The following is a 17,506-nucleotide window of genomic DNA, read 5'->3' on the forward strand; positions in this document are numbered from 1 at the left end:
TCCTTTTTGACTGCCGTAAACAGCTTTCTCTCATTAGGAGTACCATCGGCAGTAATGCCTTGCTACTTTCTTCCTTTTCTTCTTTCTACAATGTGATTATCTTAACCTGAGAAGGTGACCCACTCACAAAGCTCCCCAAATGTGGCAGGGGAGTACTAATGAGATGGACAGGTCATATCTAGAAAAATGGCACTTCAAACAGGGCTAGGGAAGTACTCAATACAAGTGTCAGCTCATCGACGATCCAAACAAGAAAAAAGTTTGGAGAAAATGATGTTAAAGAGATGAGAACTCAATGAACAAGGAGTGTCACTGTTGCCAATGTTCCAAATGGGAAAGTTCACTATGTCAGAGCAGCAGCAGCAGCTGCTTCCCCTAGCAGCATTTTTATTTCTGATGAGGGCACTTTTAATGTGCCTGACATTTTCACAGTGCCTAGCTTACACTCCCCCATCTTCAATGTGGGAGGAGGCTTCTGCAACCATACTTATCTGCCTCCTCCGCCACTGCAGATGGGGTGAGTGAGCTTGACACACATAACAACATTGTCATGGAAAGCAGCTGCCTTAACTCTTAAACATTTAACGACATCTCAGCTAACATGGTTTTTCAGCCAGGCCGCAACCACCAAAGTAATGCCACAAAATTCATTATGCTAAACAATCTTGCTTATGTACCTTGGCAAGGTGCTCAAGCCAGCGGCCGAGGCAAAGGAAGACAATGAGCATGGGTACGGTGTCAAAAAATGTGGTAGGGCTGCGATCAGATCGAGTGGCCACAAAGTAGAGAAGAATGATAACGCTGTACAGGTAGGACACATTGGTTGCCAACATCACCAATACGTCCATGTTTGCCATGCCGTGCCGCAGGGCCCTAAATGCTGGCAAATAGAAGTGTCGCCCACCCAGAAACTGGAAGTAAACAGCACACATGTAATTTCAATATCATTATGCGAATGGAATCTTGAAGAGCATACGAAATTTGATGTTTCAACAAGGCTCCTTAAAAAATTAATGTTAAACAAGGCTGCAAGATTAACAGGCACCACAGAACATAAACAAAGCTACACATGGTTTCTGCCTCGTTTGTTCCTTTCCTAAGACACTGACATTTGACCTTGAGAACTACAAGCAAAACAGTTGAGAACTGACTATGCTAAATAAAAAAGTATTTCTTGAATGCTAACTTCATTTATTACTGGCAGAAAAAAATTTAAAAACCAATTGATGTTCAATTATTCAAATTGATGAATTCAACTGCAGTTACACTCAAACATCATTATACAGCAAAGTCATACCTGCTACAAGAATGTACTTCATTACACCTAAATATCCGTTATGGACATATTTTCTTAACACTGTATACATAAAAAAAAAAAACTATTCTTCACTTTTCTTCACTTATTTTGTTATAACCAATAATTCGTTATACCATTGTTCGTTCCATGAAGGTTTGAGTGTAATAAGATTTTTTTGTAGGAAATTAAATATCAACAGAAGTACCAGCTGGTGCCCCATACCTATCTATATAAGCTAAGTTTTGTTACTTTGATTGTGAAATTAGCCGTTGCAGGATAAATTTAACTTGGCTGGTCATCCTACCTACACCTCTCGCACAATTAAGACAGTAGTAACAGTTCTAAAGCAGCACGGTTCAAATTCGTATTGCTCATAAAATAGTCAATGCTTAAAATATGTCGTGACCTGTCAAAAATTCATATTTTTACTCGGCCCAGGGTGCATCTTGTACGAAAATGATGGCTTGAAATGGATTATTACATCACTTACCTGACTATAAATCATGCTTTTATTCACAACAGAATTCTCTAGAAGTTTATTGGGTGATGCAATGCGGGCACTGCTATCTGATATGAAGCCAAAACTATGATAACAATGTAGACAGAGCCTGCCTGCGCAGTGTCGTTGGTGTCATCAAAAGATGACAACATAGACGGCGAGCTTCTGCAGCCTAACCAAACTAATAAGACATTTTTCTCTGTCTCATTATGAGTACACCAAGAAACAATATGTTATTTTACTTATTCAGCAATTTGCAATAAGACACACCACTTCTCAGTTTTCAGTTAATTTGCACATGCAGTCTGATAGACTAGTGAAGTGCTTGGTCTGGCATCAGTGTCACTATCCTGGTTGTGATTGTTGACAACTGATTTGATAAATGCAGAACATCAAACTTTTCATAGAGCGCATACTAAAGACAACATATCTCATTCTTCATGGTGATAAAGTGCTAGCTAAAAGAAATATAATATAGTCTCGGTTTTGTTTTTTTTTTTTGTTTACTGGCTGAATAAGACATATGTGGTTTTTATATTTAATTTCTATGTAGCTTAGGTACTGTAATGTAAACATTTAAAACAATTTTCTACTTCACACCCATAAAATTAAGGTGCATATTCAATTAAAGGATGCATTATAATAAGGTTAAATACTGGCAGACAAGTCAGCGACCTATTCTGTCATTTTTCCTGCTTCTTGCTTGGTTCAACTCAAGACAATTAGACCAATTTCATCGATTCTTTCAGGATCAAATGAACAGAAGTTAATTGTATCCTAAAAGAACCCATAAAGAGAACAATAAAACAAAGTAGATTAGTATGTCCTGCATTTAGGGTTTATTCTGCATTCGTTCAGTATAAAGAAACGGCTTATTAGTGCAGAAAATATTGGACAAGCTTCTCATCCTGAGCTGTGTCTCTGAATCATAATGTGCATGACAACACTGTTTTCTTGCAGAATAATGGGCACATTTATTGAAAGCTTCCAAAAGCCACTGTTGTCGAATTCCAAAAGTATAAACCACCAACCTATAAATAAAAATATCTCCGATGTCACGTCAGCAAATACACGTACAAGCATTTGAAAACTGTATTAGGCACCTGAATGCTTACAAACTCACACTCTATACTCAAGTAGAACCAATCAGCTCCCTAAGAGCAATGCTGCAGCAAGCACAATGAAATTATGCCTCACCATGATAACCAAAATGATGAAATACCTGAACTGGTGATGCAAAAATAAACAAAAGAAGATTTTCCAAGGATAGCCCTGGAATAAGGCAGCAATGATTGCCTATGTCAGCAAAGGCCATAAAGTAAACCATCACAACCATGGTAGGAATGCCACAAATCAGAGAAATTAAAAAGGCACGGCGCCATCTGAAAAAAATGAGACAAATTATAACATGTAAATAGCGTTCTTTCATATAGTTTTTATTAGGCAATACTACTACTACTACTACTACTACTACTACTACTACTACTACTACTACTACTACTACTACTACTACTACTACTACTACTACTACTGATGATGATGATGATGATAATAATAATAATAATAATCAATCAATCAATCAATCAATCACTGATTTAACGTGCCCAAGGATCAACCATAAAGTTATTGTGCAGACACATGCAAAATAAAACAATAAACTATGCTTTACAGACTTTAGATACAGAAATCAAATAAAATTATTATTATTATTATTGTTGTTGTTGTTATTGTTGTTGTTTTGTTGTGCACCAAGTGGAGCACCAACACCGCGGTTAAACTTCTCAGTATTGCCTCGCTGCGGTGATCTAATGGCTAAGGTACTCAGCTGCCGCAGGTTGCGGGATCGAATCTCGGCTGATGATGATAAGTGGGGTTTGACGTCCCAAAACCACTATATGATTATGAGAGACGTTGTAGTGGAGGGCTACGGAAATTTTGACCACCTGGGGTTCTTTAACGTGCACCCAAATCTGAGTACATGGGCCTTAAACATTTCCGCCTCCATCGGAAATGCAGCCACCGCAGCCGGGATTCGAACTCGCGACCTGAGAGTCAGCAGTCGAGTACCTTAGCCACTAGACCGCCACAGCGGGGCTCGAATCCCAGCTGCGGCGGCTGCATTTCCGATGGAGGCGGAAATGTTTTACGCACGTGTTCTCAGATTTGGGTGCACGTTAAAGAACCCCAGGTGGTCGAAATTTCCGGAGCTTTCCACTACGGCGTCTCTCATAATAATATGGTGGTTTTGGGAAGTTAAACCCCACAAACCAATCAATCAATAAAATCTTCCAGTATTTTGAATTGCACCCTAAATTAGTTTCCACAATGATTCCAGTGCCCCAAACTCACTTTTTTTTATAACAAATGTAGCGTCTGACATAATGTTTTATAACTAGGGGTGTGCAAATATCCAAAATTTTGAACTTTTTTTTTTTTTCAAATAGTGTTTGCTCTGCTACAGTCACAAATGTATTGACATGACAAAACACCTGTCACAACATGGAGACGATGGTTGTGGCAGAGGTGGGGGATGAATTACGCTGTTTTGGACCAGACATTTGGGCCGCAAGTCCAAAAAATCAGACGCCAAAAGTATTTAGCAGCTGAAATTTCTGACGTTCTTATATATTGACGTCTACAAAGCAGATTTGGAACACCAGGCTCTAAAGGAGCACACTCTTCTCCACCCCCCACAGAGATTGAAAGAGGAGAAGAGGCTGAGAAAACAGTATTTTTGCCTTTCACTTGTCAAGTGTTGTGAGCAACACTTTGGTAATATACCATTCTGCCTCTACATTGCCTCATTCTTGATAAGACAACTACGAAACATTATGCTGCCAGAGCTTCACCAACTTAGCCAAAAAACTTTCGTGTCTCTACTTCACAAGAATATGCTTAGAAAGCCTTTGCAGCTTGTTTTGATGCAATTTTGCTTTCAAGCATTCGAAAAATATTCTAGAACTACTCAAAAAATATTTTGTTTGATTCGCACTCACACTTCAATATTCAAATTTGCTTCACACCCAAAATGTTGCTATTCGCACAGCTCTAGTTATAACTGGTTCGCCATGATGACCATGATACATGTGTTTATGCTGCACAGATATAATTTACAGAAATAAATGTGTCTTGAACTCTTTAGAGCTGCATGAACAGTAATCTCAGTGTACTGCAAATAAACCATGCTTAAAAATGAGTTGTACAGCCAGTTCCTTTACAACGAGTGTGTTCGAACTCCCATGTCAATTTAGACTTGGTGGCAATTAACATTCTTCAAAATGTACATTTTGGCAGGGTGGCCTAGTAAGCGTTGGCCTATCTTGTTAAGCAGCACAAAACTAAGCTCTCCGCCGCGGTGGTATAGTAGCTAAGGTATTTGGCTGCTGACCCACAGGGTCGCGGGATTGAGGCGGCTGCATTTTCGATGGAGGCAAAAATGCTGTAGGCCGTGTGCTCAGATTTGGGGGCACGTTAAAAAACCCCAGGTCAAAAGTTCCGGGGCCCTTCACTATGGCGTCTCTCATAATCAAATGATGGTTTTGGGACGTTAAACCCCACACATCAATCAACAAATCTAAGCAAATAGTAAGAAAAGGTAGGAGGATGGGGACAAATGAAGACAAGTGTGTGCTTTCGTTCATCAACTTTTTCATCTCAGTCCTATGTCGAGTTTCAGGCTGCTTAACACAATGAGTGTCATAGCATGGGACATTGCACAGTGGCTCACATGCTTAAAGGATCCTACATTTCAAATCCAATAAAATGAAAGAAACTCATAGTTTCTCATGTTCCACGTCAACAGCTCGGCTTCTGTGCATTATTGTAACATGGCATGATAATGACGTCAAAAAGTGCATGCGTGGGTTGTTGCAAAAAAGTTTCAGTGTGACATAAGCTTCCACAACATGAACAGTGGTTGCATTTTGATTGCAATAAGTCATCATGGGTCGAGAAAAGGAAAATTTTTTTGTCTGCTTTTATTTTGAATTTGTCAGCAGAATAACTTGCTTTGCATGCCATATCTATTTTCATACTAATTTTTGCACACGCCTTGAAATCACACAGTAGGATTTTGCTAAACTGAGTAGTACTGAAATAGTACAAAATTAGAGCTCTGATGAAAAAGCAGTTTTTTTATTAAGCAGTTGATTTCAGTTTTTATTCATTCAAAATACAAAGTTCACAGTTAAATGTATGCGTACGAGGGTCCCAAAGTCTGGCAACAGCAGTGGGACTCTTGATGAACAATAACAATAAAAGGTTTACTTATAACAGCATGTAATATTGCCTAACATAAGTGGAAGTGAAAAGTGGAAGTACCAGAAAACTGCAACAAATAAGTAAAGAACAAAAAACATGCTCAAAGTGATGCAAGTATATGATAATTAGTTAAACAAGTAAACGAAACAGGCCATAAAAGAAAACCCAGCTTAAAATTTCTAATTACTTAATCTTTTACATTATAAATTATTATTGCTATCAGCCTAGTTACGCAAGGCTGACAACAATATTATTTATATTGTATTTGGTTTTGTATTTGGGTAATGCAAAAAGACTTGCAGTGATTGGATGCAAGATAGGACTCTCTGTAAACAAAACAATAGAAGCAAAATTTAAAGGATTTTTCGGAAATTAGGCACAATCTGAAATATATTTAAAAAAAAGTTATCTTTAACAAAAAAGCCATCTTGGTAGACTAGTAAAAAAAAGAAACTTTCACTTTCTAAGCTGTACTTTAAACTAAGCGAATCTGTATAATTTATATTAAACAAACAAGAAATTCCTTTGCCTGCTACAGGAAGCCTTCAGAGCATTTCCTGTTCGCAAAAGTACAATGAAAGAGGTATTGTACTTGCCATGTCACCCTGCCATCAACTGCAACTATATATGTACATATTTCTTCCATTTTTCCTTGAAATTTATTTAAAAAAAAAGAGAGAACTGAGGCACAACGATCTTGTTTCAATTTTTTTTTCAGCCATAGAAACCAACATCATGGTTGTCAATACTTTTCAATTTGTTTGTTTTAGCAGACAAGTTGCTACATCAAAGCTAGGTTATTATCAAACCTCCAGCATTTTACCAAGTGTTTCAATGTAAACAACCAATTCTCACGACAAGGTACAACTATGCAGTTGTTGTAAGCAGCTTTCACTTCAGCAAGCAATCAATAAAATGAAGTAACCAGAGATAAGAATAATACAACTCACTTTCTAATTTCAGCAACATGAGTTAGATGGTCTACATCAAGCTTGTTGACAGTCGCAGGAGATGCTTCAAACCCCAGCTCCTGAATAATGATTGCATAAAAGAGATATAAATCATACTATATTTGAGTGTATTTGCTAAAGACTGAAAGAGAGCAGAGTGGGTCAAGGAACAAACAGGCAGTTAAGGCTATCATTGTTGACATCAAGAAGAAATGGATTTGGGCTGGGCACGTAGTGCATAGGCAGAATAACTGCTGGTCATTGAGGGTAACTGACTGGATTCCCAGAGAAGGTAAATGCATGAGGGGGAGACAGAAAGTTAGGTGAGCTGATGAGATTAAAAAGTTTGTAGGTATAACGCGGCAGAAGAAAGCACAAAACCGGGTTGATTGGCGGAACAAGGGAGAGGCCTTTGCCCTGCAATGGGCGCAGTCAGCCTCATAATAATGATCATGGTAAAACAAATAGAAATAGAATTTCCACAAAAGTTAGATTACAGCAGCATGTTTCTCGCTGTTGAAACAGCCATTACATTTTTTCCATGTACTCTAACAACAGTATAATACAATTCTGCAGTGGCACAAGGGTCTGTGCAAGCTTTTTGTTGTTTTTGTCACTGACAAACTTACTCCAGTTTGAACAACATGCACTGACAGTTATTGCCACATTAACTTGAAAATAACAATGGGTGATTCCACGAGAGATCAACACGGGTCCAAAAGTTGACATTTTAGATTTCATTGAGTATTTTATATTTCGTGCATCTCTCACCAGTTAGCCCGAAAGTCAACTTCGTTTTATGATTAACGGCATAACTTACGAGAAAAGAAATATCAAACTTCACCAACACGGAGGCACCAATTTCGTCACCTGTCATTTTCGAGAATTGCAGATGCTATAAAAAGACAAATATTTTTGTTTCAAGGAAGATATTTTTTAACTGAAATGCATGTCTAATGAAGAATGAATTCATACGGTTTCAAGTTTGTAGACCTTAAGAAAATAGCTTTTAATAATGTCTAATTTTGCGACAGTTTAAAATAAGTTACGTATTCCCCATTTTTTTTCTCCGAAAGTAATGCAAGCAGGGTTTTCAAACTTGACACGTTTTAAGGATATGGTGTGTTCATTAGGTACATAAATTTTTGCTGCCGTAGGCAAATGTAAATTTTTATATATTGCCTCAAAGTTCTGTTATTGGCAAAAGTGTACTCCACTGAAATTTGAATAATAAAAAAACCCCATCTTCGATTTTTCTTACAATCTCGTAAATGAACCACCGAAGGCCATCATACAGTAATATAGAAAAACATGTTGCATTATTTTGTTTTTAGCGACAATATTCGTGGTACAAATCAGAGATTTTCCTGAATGCGCTGATAAGTTGAGAAATCTAGAAATCAGAACGGAAAAGCGGCAATAAACTTCAAACGCGAGTAAACGTGACCCCATTTGGTGAAGAAAGGCTGTTTTAGCAGATAGGAGTAACTATTTTGAACACGGTATTCTACAGTATCTGAATTCACTCTTACACGTAGAGCACTGAGACTTCTATTATGTGGTGCCTCTCCATTACTGACACACAGATGGAGCTGCTGTGACGGCCATGTGTTTGCAACACGTTGGGTAAGAGAATTGAATGTTGAATGAGTTCATAAACGATTTATAACAAATTTTTATCATTTGGGGCACGAAGACTGCCGCATTAGACTGAAGAACACGCTTTAGGGCAAGTTGTCATCCGTCGTCTGCTCTACAGATGAATTGCTGTGTGCCGCATCTCGGAGGCAATGCTTTAGATCATATAGTTCAAAGTAGGGACAAAGATTACGCCTCTCGTAATTTTATCGACAAAAACATTGTGAAATTCATTTTAACGTACTATACTTCAGTTTTGCACTCGCACTGTGGATACTTGCGCACAAGTGTGACTTGTGTGCAAGTATTCATTTTGTATGCCATTAATCATAAACCGAAGTTGACTTTCAGGCTACCTGGTGAGAGGTGCACGAAATATAAAATACTCAATGAAATCTAAAATATCAACTTTTGGACCCGTGTCGATCTCTCGTGGAATCACCCCAATACAAGATGACAGCATTCTTATTCTTAAGTAGTCCATGACTTGTGTGAAATAGTTATTCGATTCAGTTATATCACAATAAAGTATGACTATGCTAAAATTATATAATTCAATTTGTCGGAAAACAAACTACAAGAAGTAAACATGAGTAGATGGCAAAAGCGTCAGAATAGGTTCGCACAATATTTGAGTTATTGAGCAATGCAAACGAACACCTGTGAAGTGCTATGAGGTAATCACACAGCATTAGAAATGCAAACTATAGAAAAGCTGCTTTGGTTATCTTACGTTTCATTTTAGAGTATAGAAACATGCATGATAACAATGGTTTTATAATAACCATCAAAAATATCTGTCAAAACAGCAGCCAACAAACACTGAAATCATTGTGTGGCACAGCTTCCTTTGTTAGGTAGAGGGACAACAGAGACGTCGAAGTAAAACTTTTAACTTATTTCACAGCAGAAGTAAAGGCACATCTTATTTTGTGATGAGAATGTTCATGAGGTTGTGCTTGCTACAGTGGCACGTGAATGATGTGCTGGGGGCAGCAGGAAGCAGTTGAGTTCAGGTCATGAAGGTCAACTAATGGCAGGCTTTTTTTTTAAAAGTTCAAGTTGTTTTGGCGTTTTAAGTGAACCGTGACTACAGTAACAGTCGCTATCATCGGTTAATTTCTGCGTTAGGGTTTCAGGCCTTTTAAAGGCAATCTTATATTCTGCATCTTCTAAGGCTTCTGCAAGGAGGTTTCATTGTCTTGAGAATGTATTAACATTGTGCTGCTAAAGTTTCCCGGTGAAATTTTTCGTTTAGCCACTACCGTATATACTCGTGTAAGGGCCGCCCTCGTGTAAGGGCCGCACCCCAACTTTGAAAGCGGATATTTCGAAAAAAAAAAAAAAACAAAAGTTCAAAATGTCCCGCCAGAAAAGTGTAGTTAGTTCATTTACAGCCAGATGGCGCTGCACGCTTTTCCGCTTTTATTCTACTTCCGCCGACGCGCCGACCACGCTGTTGACAGCGCGCCGCCATATTTGCCTTGTGCGGCCTCTTTGTTGGCATCGTTCCTAGCATCGTGTCGATACGTTGGCAGCGCGACTTCAGATCGGTGTCGTCGGTGTCACTTTGTTGGTTGTAGTGAACCCTGCAGAAGCCAGCGCACGTGACGGACGATGGGCCGGCATCTGAGATCATTCACTGCAGCATTTAAGCTTAGAAAATTAAAATTGCTCCAGCCACAGTTCAAAAAGAGCCCGACGTTTCGAGACCGACTCGGTCCCTTCCTCAGGGGGTGACTGTCTTGGTCATGGAAGTGTCGTCGCGTCGTGCTCTCTCACCACGGCTCCGGCTTTCCCTTTCCACCACGTTTCGGAGACCGTGAACGTACACCGAAGGCATTGTTCCCAGCGAGCGGTTCACGTTGGCAGGCGTATGCTGAATGTGCCAAGACTCGAGCAAGAGCCTCTTTCCCAGATTCCGTTCTGTTTCAATAACAGAAGCGCCGTCTAAGTCAATTTTATGGTCGTGCTTCTCGCAGTGCTCCGCCAGAGCGCTACGTTGCACTTCCATCTTCCTGACGTCGTTCTTGTGTTGGCGAATTCTTTCCGGGAAACACTTGCTCTCGCCTATGTAGCTGGCTGGACAGTCAGAACACGACGCTTTGTAGACAACGCCCGGGTGTAGCTCCCTCGGAGGCCGGTCTTTCGGCCGCGGTAGTAAGCGAGCGAGCGTCGAAACAGGTTTATGGATTACCGTGACCCCGGCTTTTCCTAGGATTCTCGAGAGCTGTTCACTTATGCCCGGCACATATGGAATGGCGACGCGGTTGTTCGGCGTCTTCGTTTCTCTCGTGTGCGGTGGTGTGGCCAGGGCGGAAAGGGGGTCGGGCGGTGTGTCGCTTGCAGGTGTCTTTCCGCGGTGCGGTGGTTGTCGTCTCGACAAACGGCGTGACGCCCGGCGGATGAACGCTTCTGTGTAGCCATTCCTTCGTAGCTCGGCGACAATCCTCTTTTCTTCTTTCTTCCTCTCACCTTCCGACGTGCAGATTACTCGTGCACGTGAGAGGAGTGCCGAAACCACTGAAGCTTTGTGGGCAGTTGGATGACAGGACGAAAAATGCAAATACCTGCCGGTGTGAGTTGGCTTTCTATACACCGAAAAGGTCATGCGCTCGCCCTGTCGTCTGACTAAAACATCGAGAAACGGAAGCGCCCCGTCTCGCTCTCGTTCCACCGTGAACTGTATCGCTTGGTCGATGGAGTTTAGATGTTCGAGGAAGCTGTCTACTGCTGCCTTCTTTATTATGCAAAAACAGTCATCCACGTACCTCACAAATACTTTCGGCCTGTCAATAAAGGAGCCCAGTGCCGTCTCTTCTATGTGTTCCATTGTGAGGTTCGCAGCCGTAACGGAGATCGCCGCTCCCATCGCGGTCCCGCTGGCTTGTCTGTAGAAGCTCCCGTTGACGCTGAAATACGTCCCCTTGAGGCAGTATTCCAGTAGGCGACACAGTTCGTCGACGCCCAGGCAGGTTCTTTCATCCAAGAGCTCGTCTTGGTTCAACGCTGCTCGTGCGCTGGATACCGCTAGTGCTACGGGCACACTGGTGAATAGGGATACGACGTCGAACGAGACGAAGCACTCATCGCTGCTCACGGTCACATCTCTCATGCGCTCCAAGAAGTGGCTGGCGTCGCGTATGTGGGTTGGTGTTTGCCCCACGAGCGGCGCGAGAGTCCGGTGGAGATACTTGGACAGCGCCCGGAGTGGAGATGTTGTAAAATCCACGATAGGACGAAGCGGAACTGTGGGCTTGTGGGTCTTGGGAAGCCCGTAAAATCCTGGTGCAGAGCCGTTCCGGCAGATGAGCTGGAGGTATGTGTTTCTCGCCTTCGGGTGCGCTTTAAAGATATCCGCCAGGAGCTTGTTCATTTCCCTTTGGACACTTGGTGTGGGGTCCTTCGTCAGCTTTTCGTAGGCCGGACTGTCCAGCAGGTCTCGCACTTTGTCGTTGTATGCCTCCCTGTCGAGCAGGACCACTGCGTTCCCTTTGTCGGCCGGGAGGATGACAACCTTATCATCATTTCGGAGCGCATGGATCGCCTTACACTCCTCTCTCGACAGGTTGTGCTCACGGTGCTTTCCTATTTTTGATAGTACGCCGATAGCTTTGAGACGCACGTTCTCCCGAATGCCGCTGTCGAGTCGCCTTATGCCTTCCTCCGTAGCCGCGATGATCTTCGGCAGTGACGGACGTGTCGTGGTCGTGTTGAAGTTGTGTCCCTTCGCCAGCACGCTGTGCTCTGTCGGGGAGAGTTGTTTGGAGGACAGATTGACGACGAAATTCTCGTTGTCAGGACTGTAGTGGTGTTTTTCGCCTTGAAGCGTCGCAAGCTTACTTTTGTGGGTCGCTTGTCGTTTCTGCGCTGTTGTTGCAGCCACATTTCGTGCGAACTCCTCCAGTGACGGAAAGATGTCGGGCAGTCGATGTTGAAGTTGCCGTCGTAGAAAGAACAGGTCTAATTCCTTCTTCTTGATGACGCTGTGGCACTCATGGATTCGGGCGTTTAGTAGCCGCCGTTCAGCTTGTGCGATGATCTTGTTGCCCTCCGCCGTGTGCACCAGGCGCTTGAGCTGAAGGCTTCGTGGTATCACGTTCCTCTCCCGACAGGTCCTAGTGAAGTCGAGATGGTTGCGGTAGGTCGTGACGCCGCGTGCTACGTTCACGTACCGCTTTGCGAGGAGCGCTGCTTCCTGACCGAAGTCACTGCGTAATGACTTAAACGTAAACATTTTGACAGCAATCTGTCTGGCTGGGTAGAAAAGTTTAGAAAATTAAAATTGCTCCAGCCACAGTTCAAAAAGAGCCCGACGTTTCGAGACCGACTCGGTCCCTTCCTCAGGGGGTGACTGTCTTGGTCATGGAAGTGTCGTCGCGTCGTGCTCTCTCACCACGGCTCCGGCTTTCCCTTTCCACCACGTTTCGGAGACCGTGAACGTACACCGAAGGCATTGTTCCCAGCGAGCGGTTCACGTTGGCAGGCGTATGCTGAATGTGCCAAGACTCGAGCAAGAGCCTCTTTCCCAGATTCCGTTCTGTTTCAATAACAGAAGCGCCGTCTAAGTCAATTTTATGGTCGTGCTTCTCGCAGTGCTCCGCCAGAGCGCTACGTTGCACTTCCATCTTCCTGACGTCGTTCTTGTGTTGGCGAATTCTTTCCGGGAAACACTTGCTCTCGCCTATGTAGCTGGCTGGACAGTCAGAACACGACGCTTTGTAGACAACGCCCGGGTGTAGCTCCCTCGGAGGCCGGTCTTTCGGCCGCGGTAGTAAGCGAGCGAGCGTCGAAACAGGTTTATGGATTACCGTGACCCCGGCTTTTCCTAGGATTCTCGAGAGCTGTTCACTTATGCCCGGCACATATGGAATGGCGACGCGGTTGTTCGGCGTCTTCGTTTCTCTCGTGTGCGGTGGTGTGGCCAGGGCGGAAAGGGGGTCGGGCGGTGTGTCGCTTGCAGGTGTCTTTCCGCGGTGCGGTGGTTGTCGTCTCGACAAACGGCGTGACGCCCGGCGGATGAACGCTTCTGTGTAGCCATTCCTTCGTAGCTCGGCGACAATCCTCTTTTCTTCTTTCTTCCTCTCACCTTCCGACGTGCAGATTACTCGTGCACGTGAGAGGAGTGCCGAAACCACTGAAGCTTTGTGGGCAGTTGGATGACAGGACGAAAAATGCAAATACCTGCCCGTGGGGCAAACACCAACCCACATACGCGACGCCAGCCACTTCTTGGAGCGCATGAGAGATGTGACCGTGAGCAGCGATGAGTGCTTCGTCTCGTTCGACGTCGTATCCCTATTCACCAGTGTGCCCGTAGCACTAGCGGTATCCAGCGCACGAGCAGCGTTGAACCAAGACGAGCTCTTGGATGAAAGAACCTGCCTGGGCGTCGACGAACTGTGTCGCCTACTGGAATACTGCCTCAAGGGGACGTATTTCAGCGTCAACGGGAGCTTCTACAGACAAGCCAGCGGGACCGCGATGGGAGCGGCGATCTCCGTTACGGCTGCGAACCTCACAATGGAACACATAGAAGAGACGGCACTGGGCTCCTTTATTGACAGGCCGAAAGTATTTGTGAGGTACGTGGATGACTGTTTTTGCATAATAAAGAAGGCAGCAGTAGACAGCTTCCTCGAACATCTAAACTCCATCGACCAAGCGATACAGTTCACGGTGGAACGAGAGCGAGACGGGGCGCTTCCGTTTCTCGATGTTTTAGTCAGACGACAGGGCGAGCGCATGACCTTTTCGGTGTATAGAAAGCCAACTCACACCGGCAGGTATTTGCATTTTTCGTCCTGTCATCCAACTGCCCACAAAGCTTCAGTGGTTTCGGCACTCCTCTCACGTGCACGAGTAATCTGCACGTCGGAAGGTGAGAGGAAGAAAGAAGAAAAGAGGATTGTCGCCGAGCTACGAAGGAATGGCTACACAGAAGCGTTCATCCGCCGGGCGTCACGCCGTTTGTCGAGACGACAACCACCGCACCGCGGAAAGACACCTGCAAGCGACACACCGCCTGACCCCCTTTCCGCCCTGGCCACACCACCGCACACGAGAGAAACGAAGACGCCGAACAACCGCGTCGCCATTCCATATGTGCCGGGCATAAGTGAACAGCTCTCGAGAATCCTAGGAAAAGCCGGGGTCACGGTAATCCATAAACCTGTTTCGACGCTCGCTCGCTTACTACCGCGGCCGAAAGACCGGCCTCCGAGGGAGCTACACCCGGGCGTTGTCTACAAAGCGTCGTGTTCTGACTGTCCAGCCAGCTACATAGGCGAGAGCAAGTGTTTCCCGGAAAGAATTCGCCAACACAAGAACGACGTCAGGAAGATGGAAGTGCAACGTAGCGCTCTGGCGGAGCACTGCGAGAAGCACGACCATAAAATTGACTTAGACGGCGCTTCTGTTATTGAAACAGAACGGAATCTGGGAAAGAGGCTCTTGCTCGAGTCTTGGCACATTCAGCATACGCCTGCCAACGTGAACCGCTCGCTGGGAACAATGCCTTCGGTGTACGTTCACGGTCTCCGAAACGTGGTGGAAAGGGAAAGCCGGAGCCGTGGTGAGAGAGCACGACGCGACGACACTTCCATGACCAAGACAGTCACCCCCTGAGGAAGGGACCGAGTCGGTCTCGAAACGTCGGGCTCTTTTTGAACTGTGGCTGGAGCAATTTTAATTTTCTAAACTTTTCTACCCAGCCAGACAGATTGCTGTCAAAATGTTTACGTTTAAAGCATTTAAGCTGCAAGTGATTGACTATGCCGAGGAGCACGGGAAGCGGGAAGCTGGACGAAAGTACGACGTCGATGAGAAGCGCGTGCGTTACTGGATGAATCAGAAAGATGCCCTCGCCGCTACTAACAGGAGCCGAAAGGCGTTTCGCGGGAAAAAGTGCAAGTACCCGCAACTCGAAAGCGAGCTCGTCAACTACGTCGTCGACACACGAAGGGACGGCTACGCCGTATCGACTGACATGATACGCGTCAAAGCCCTCAGCATCGCTCGCCACATGGAAATACCCCCGGCACAATTCAAGGCAAGTCGGGGCTGGGCTACGCGGTTTATGAACCGTAACCAGCTTTCTATTCGGCGCCGAACGACGATTTGCCAAAAACTGCCGCGCGAGTACGAAGACCACGTCATTAAGTTTCATCGCTTCGTGAATGCTCTCAGGAGGGAGCATGAATACGACCTGTCCCAAATTGGGAATGCGGACCAGACACCTGTGTGGTTCGATGCACCGGAAAGCACCACAGTGGATTTAAAAGGTGCGAAAAGTGTGTCTGTGCGCACGACTGGTGCAGAACGCCAAAGGTGCACTGTGATGTTGTGCATCACGGCAGACGGCAGGAGGCTTCCGCCGTACGTCGTATTTAAAAGGAAGACTCTCCCAAAAGAGAAGTTCCCTCAGGGAATCGTCGTACGTGCGCAAGAGAAGGGCTGGATGTCCGAGGAACTGGTCGTTGACTGGATTAAGACCGTCTGGGCAAACAGACCTGGAGGGCTGTTACAACGGAAAGCCCTCCTTGTTTTGGACAGCTTTAGGGGCCACTTGACCGACCGCGTCAAGAACCGAGTTGCCGCAACTCGTACGGACTTGGCCGTCATTCCCGGTGGCCTGACGAGTGTGCTGCAGCCGCTCGACGTATGCGTCAACAGACCATTCAAAGTGGAATTTCGCCGATGTTACTCTGAATGGATGGCTGGAGGCGTCCACGAGAAGACCCCTACAGGACGGCTGAAGCGGGCGTCGCTCCAACAGGTGTGTGAATGGATTTTGAATGCGTGGCGTGCCATGTCAGTAGAAGTAGTTGCTAAAAGCTTCAAGGTAACGGGAATTTCGAACTCCATGAACGGCACCGAAGATGACCGTCTCTGGGAAGACGCGGACGCCGAGGCGAGCTCCTCCGAGAACGAGGACAGCGAAATGGAATCCGAATAAAAACATTTCTGGCATGTCATTTGTGACTCTTGCACTCTGCTACTGTTGCATAAACAGTACAGACCTTTGGCCTGTACTGCCTGTACTAAATCGGCCTGATTCGTGTAAGGGCCGCACCTAGCAAAATTTTCGAAAAAAAAGTGCGGCCCTTACACGAGTATATACGGTATATGTGGCTGGAGAGCTGGAATGCAGTTGAAGCCTCTTATAAAAGGCACTGATATAAGATGTAAGAGACAACAGGGTACAGGGGAGTCCAGTGAGCCTATGTCAAAACAATAGTCGCTCAGACAATGAATTCAGCTCATAAAAGGCGTCTCTTATAAGGAACAAGAACTATTATCTAGTGCTGTCTTTTATGAAAAGGGTTTAACAGTATTTGATTTTATATACACCTAACACTTTCTCCCTCAGTGGATGATCACTAAGTTTTTGGTAGAAGACTTATTGTGTTGATTGGTCTGTAAGCGACAGTTATGCCTTGCTTTAAGACTGTGCTGGTGGTTTCACTGGTGCTTTTCAAGTAGGGAAGTGAGATCCGTTTCTGGGAACGTGGAAAGGAGCCTGTTCCAAGTTCTGCTTATTTTTTTGCTGCTGAAGCACTTTTTGAATAAATTAGTTCGTGCAGCTGTTCTTTGAATTTTATGTGAAAATGATGTTTTTTTCTTTTTTCCTGTTTATATTTAATGTGCAATGCGTTTTCAATCTCATTAAAGTACTGACTACCAATACTTTCTGGCTTGCAGGGTGACTTGAATTATTGTGTAGGTAGCATTTGTTTGCGGTAAACTGAGAAAGATAAAAATCGTCCAGTTCACTTCAGTAATAAATCAAGGAATGGAAGGGGTCTGTCTTTTTTGCATTTACAATTGAATTGCCATTAAGAACAAAAATGCATTGCACAA

General features: G+C 44.3%; 1 protein-coding gene across 7 annotated transcripts in view; it reads right to left on the reverse strand.

Annotated features, from left to right (window-relative positions):
* The window catches only part of LOC119187845 (copper-transporting ATPase 2), a 166,858-nt gene that overhangs the window by 133,774 nt on the left and 15,578 nt on the right, over positions 1 to 17,506 (reverse strand). For all 7 annotated transcript variants that reach the window (XM_075878798.1, XM_075878797.1, XM_075878802.1 and 4 more), the window contains 3 exons: positions 7,007 to 7,086; positions 3,019 to 3,178; positions 678 to 911 (listed from right to left, as the gene is read on the reverse strand). In XM_075878798.1, coding sequence (XP_075734913.1) covers positions 678 to 911; positions 3,019 to 3,178; positions 7,007 to 7,086 — 474 coding nt within the window. The remainder of the gene's footprint in view (positions 1 to 677; positions 912 to 3,018; positions 3,179 to 7,006; positions 7,087 to 17,506) is intronic.

The sequence above is a fragment of the Rhipicephalus microplus genome, chromosome X (genome assembly GCF_043290135.1).
Source record: "Rhipicephalus microplus isolate Deutch F79 chromosome X, USDA_Rmic, whole genome shotgun sequence".
Lineage (NCBI taxonomy): Eukaryota > Metazoa > Arthropoda > Arachnida > Ixodida > Ixodidae > Rhipicephalus > Rhipicephalus microplus.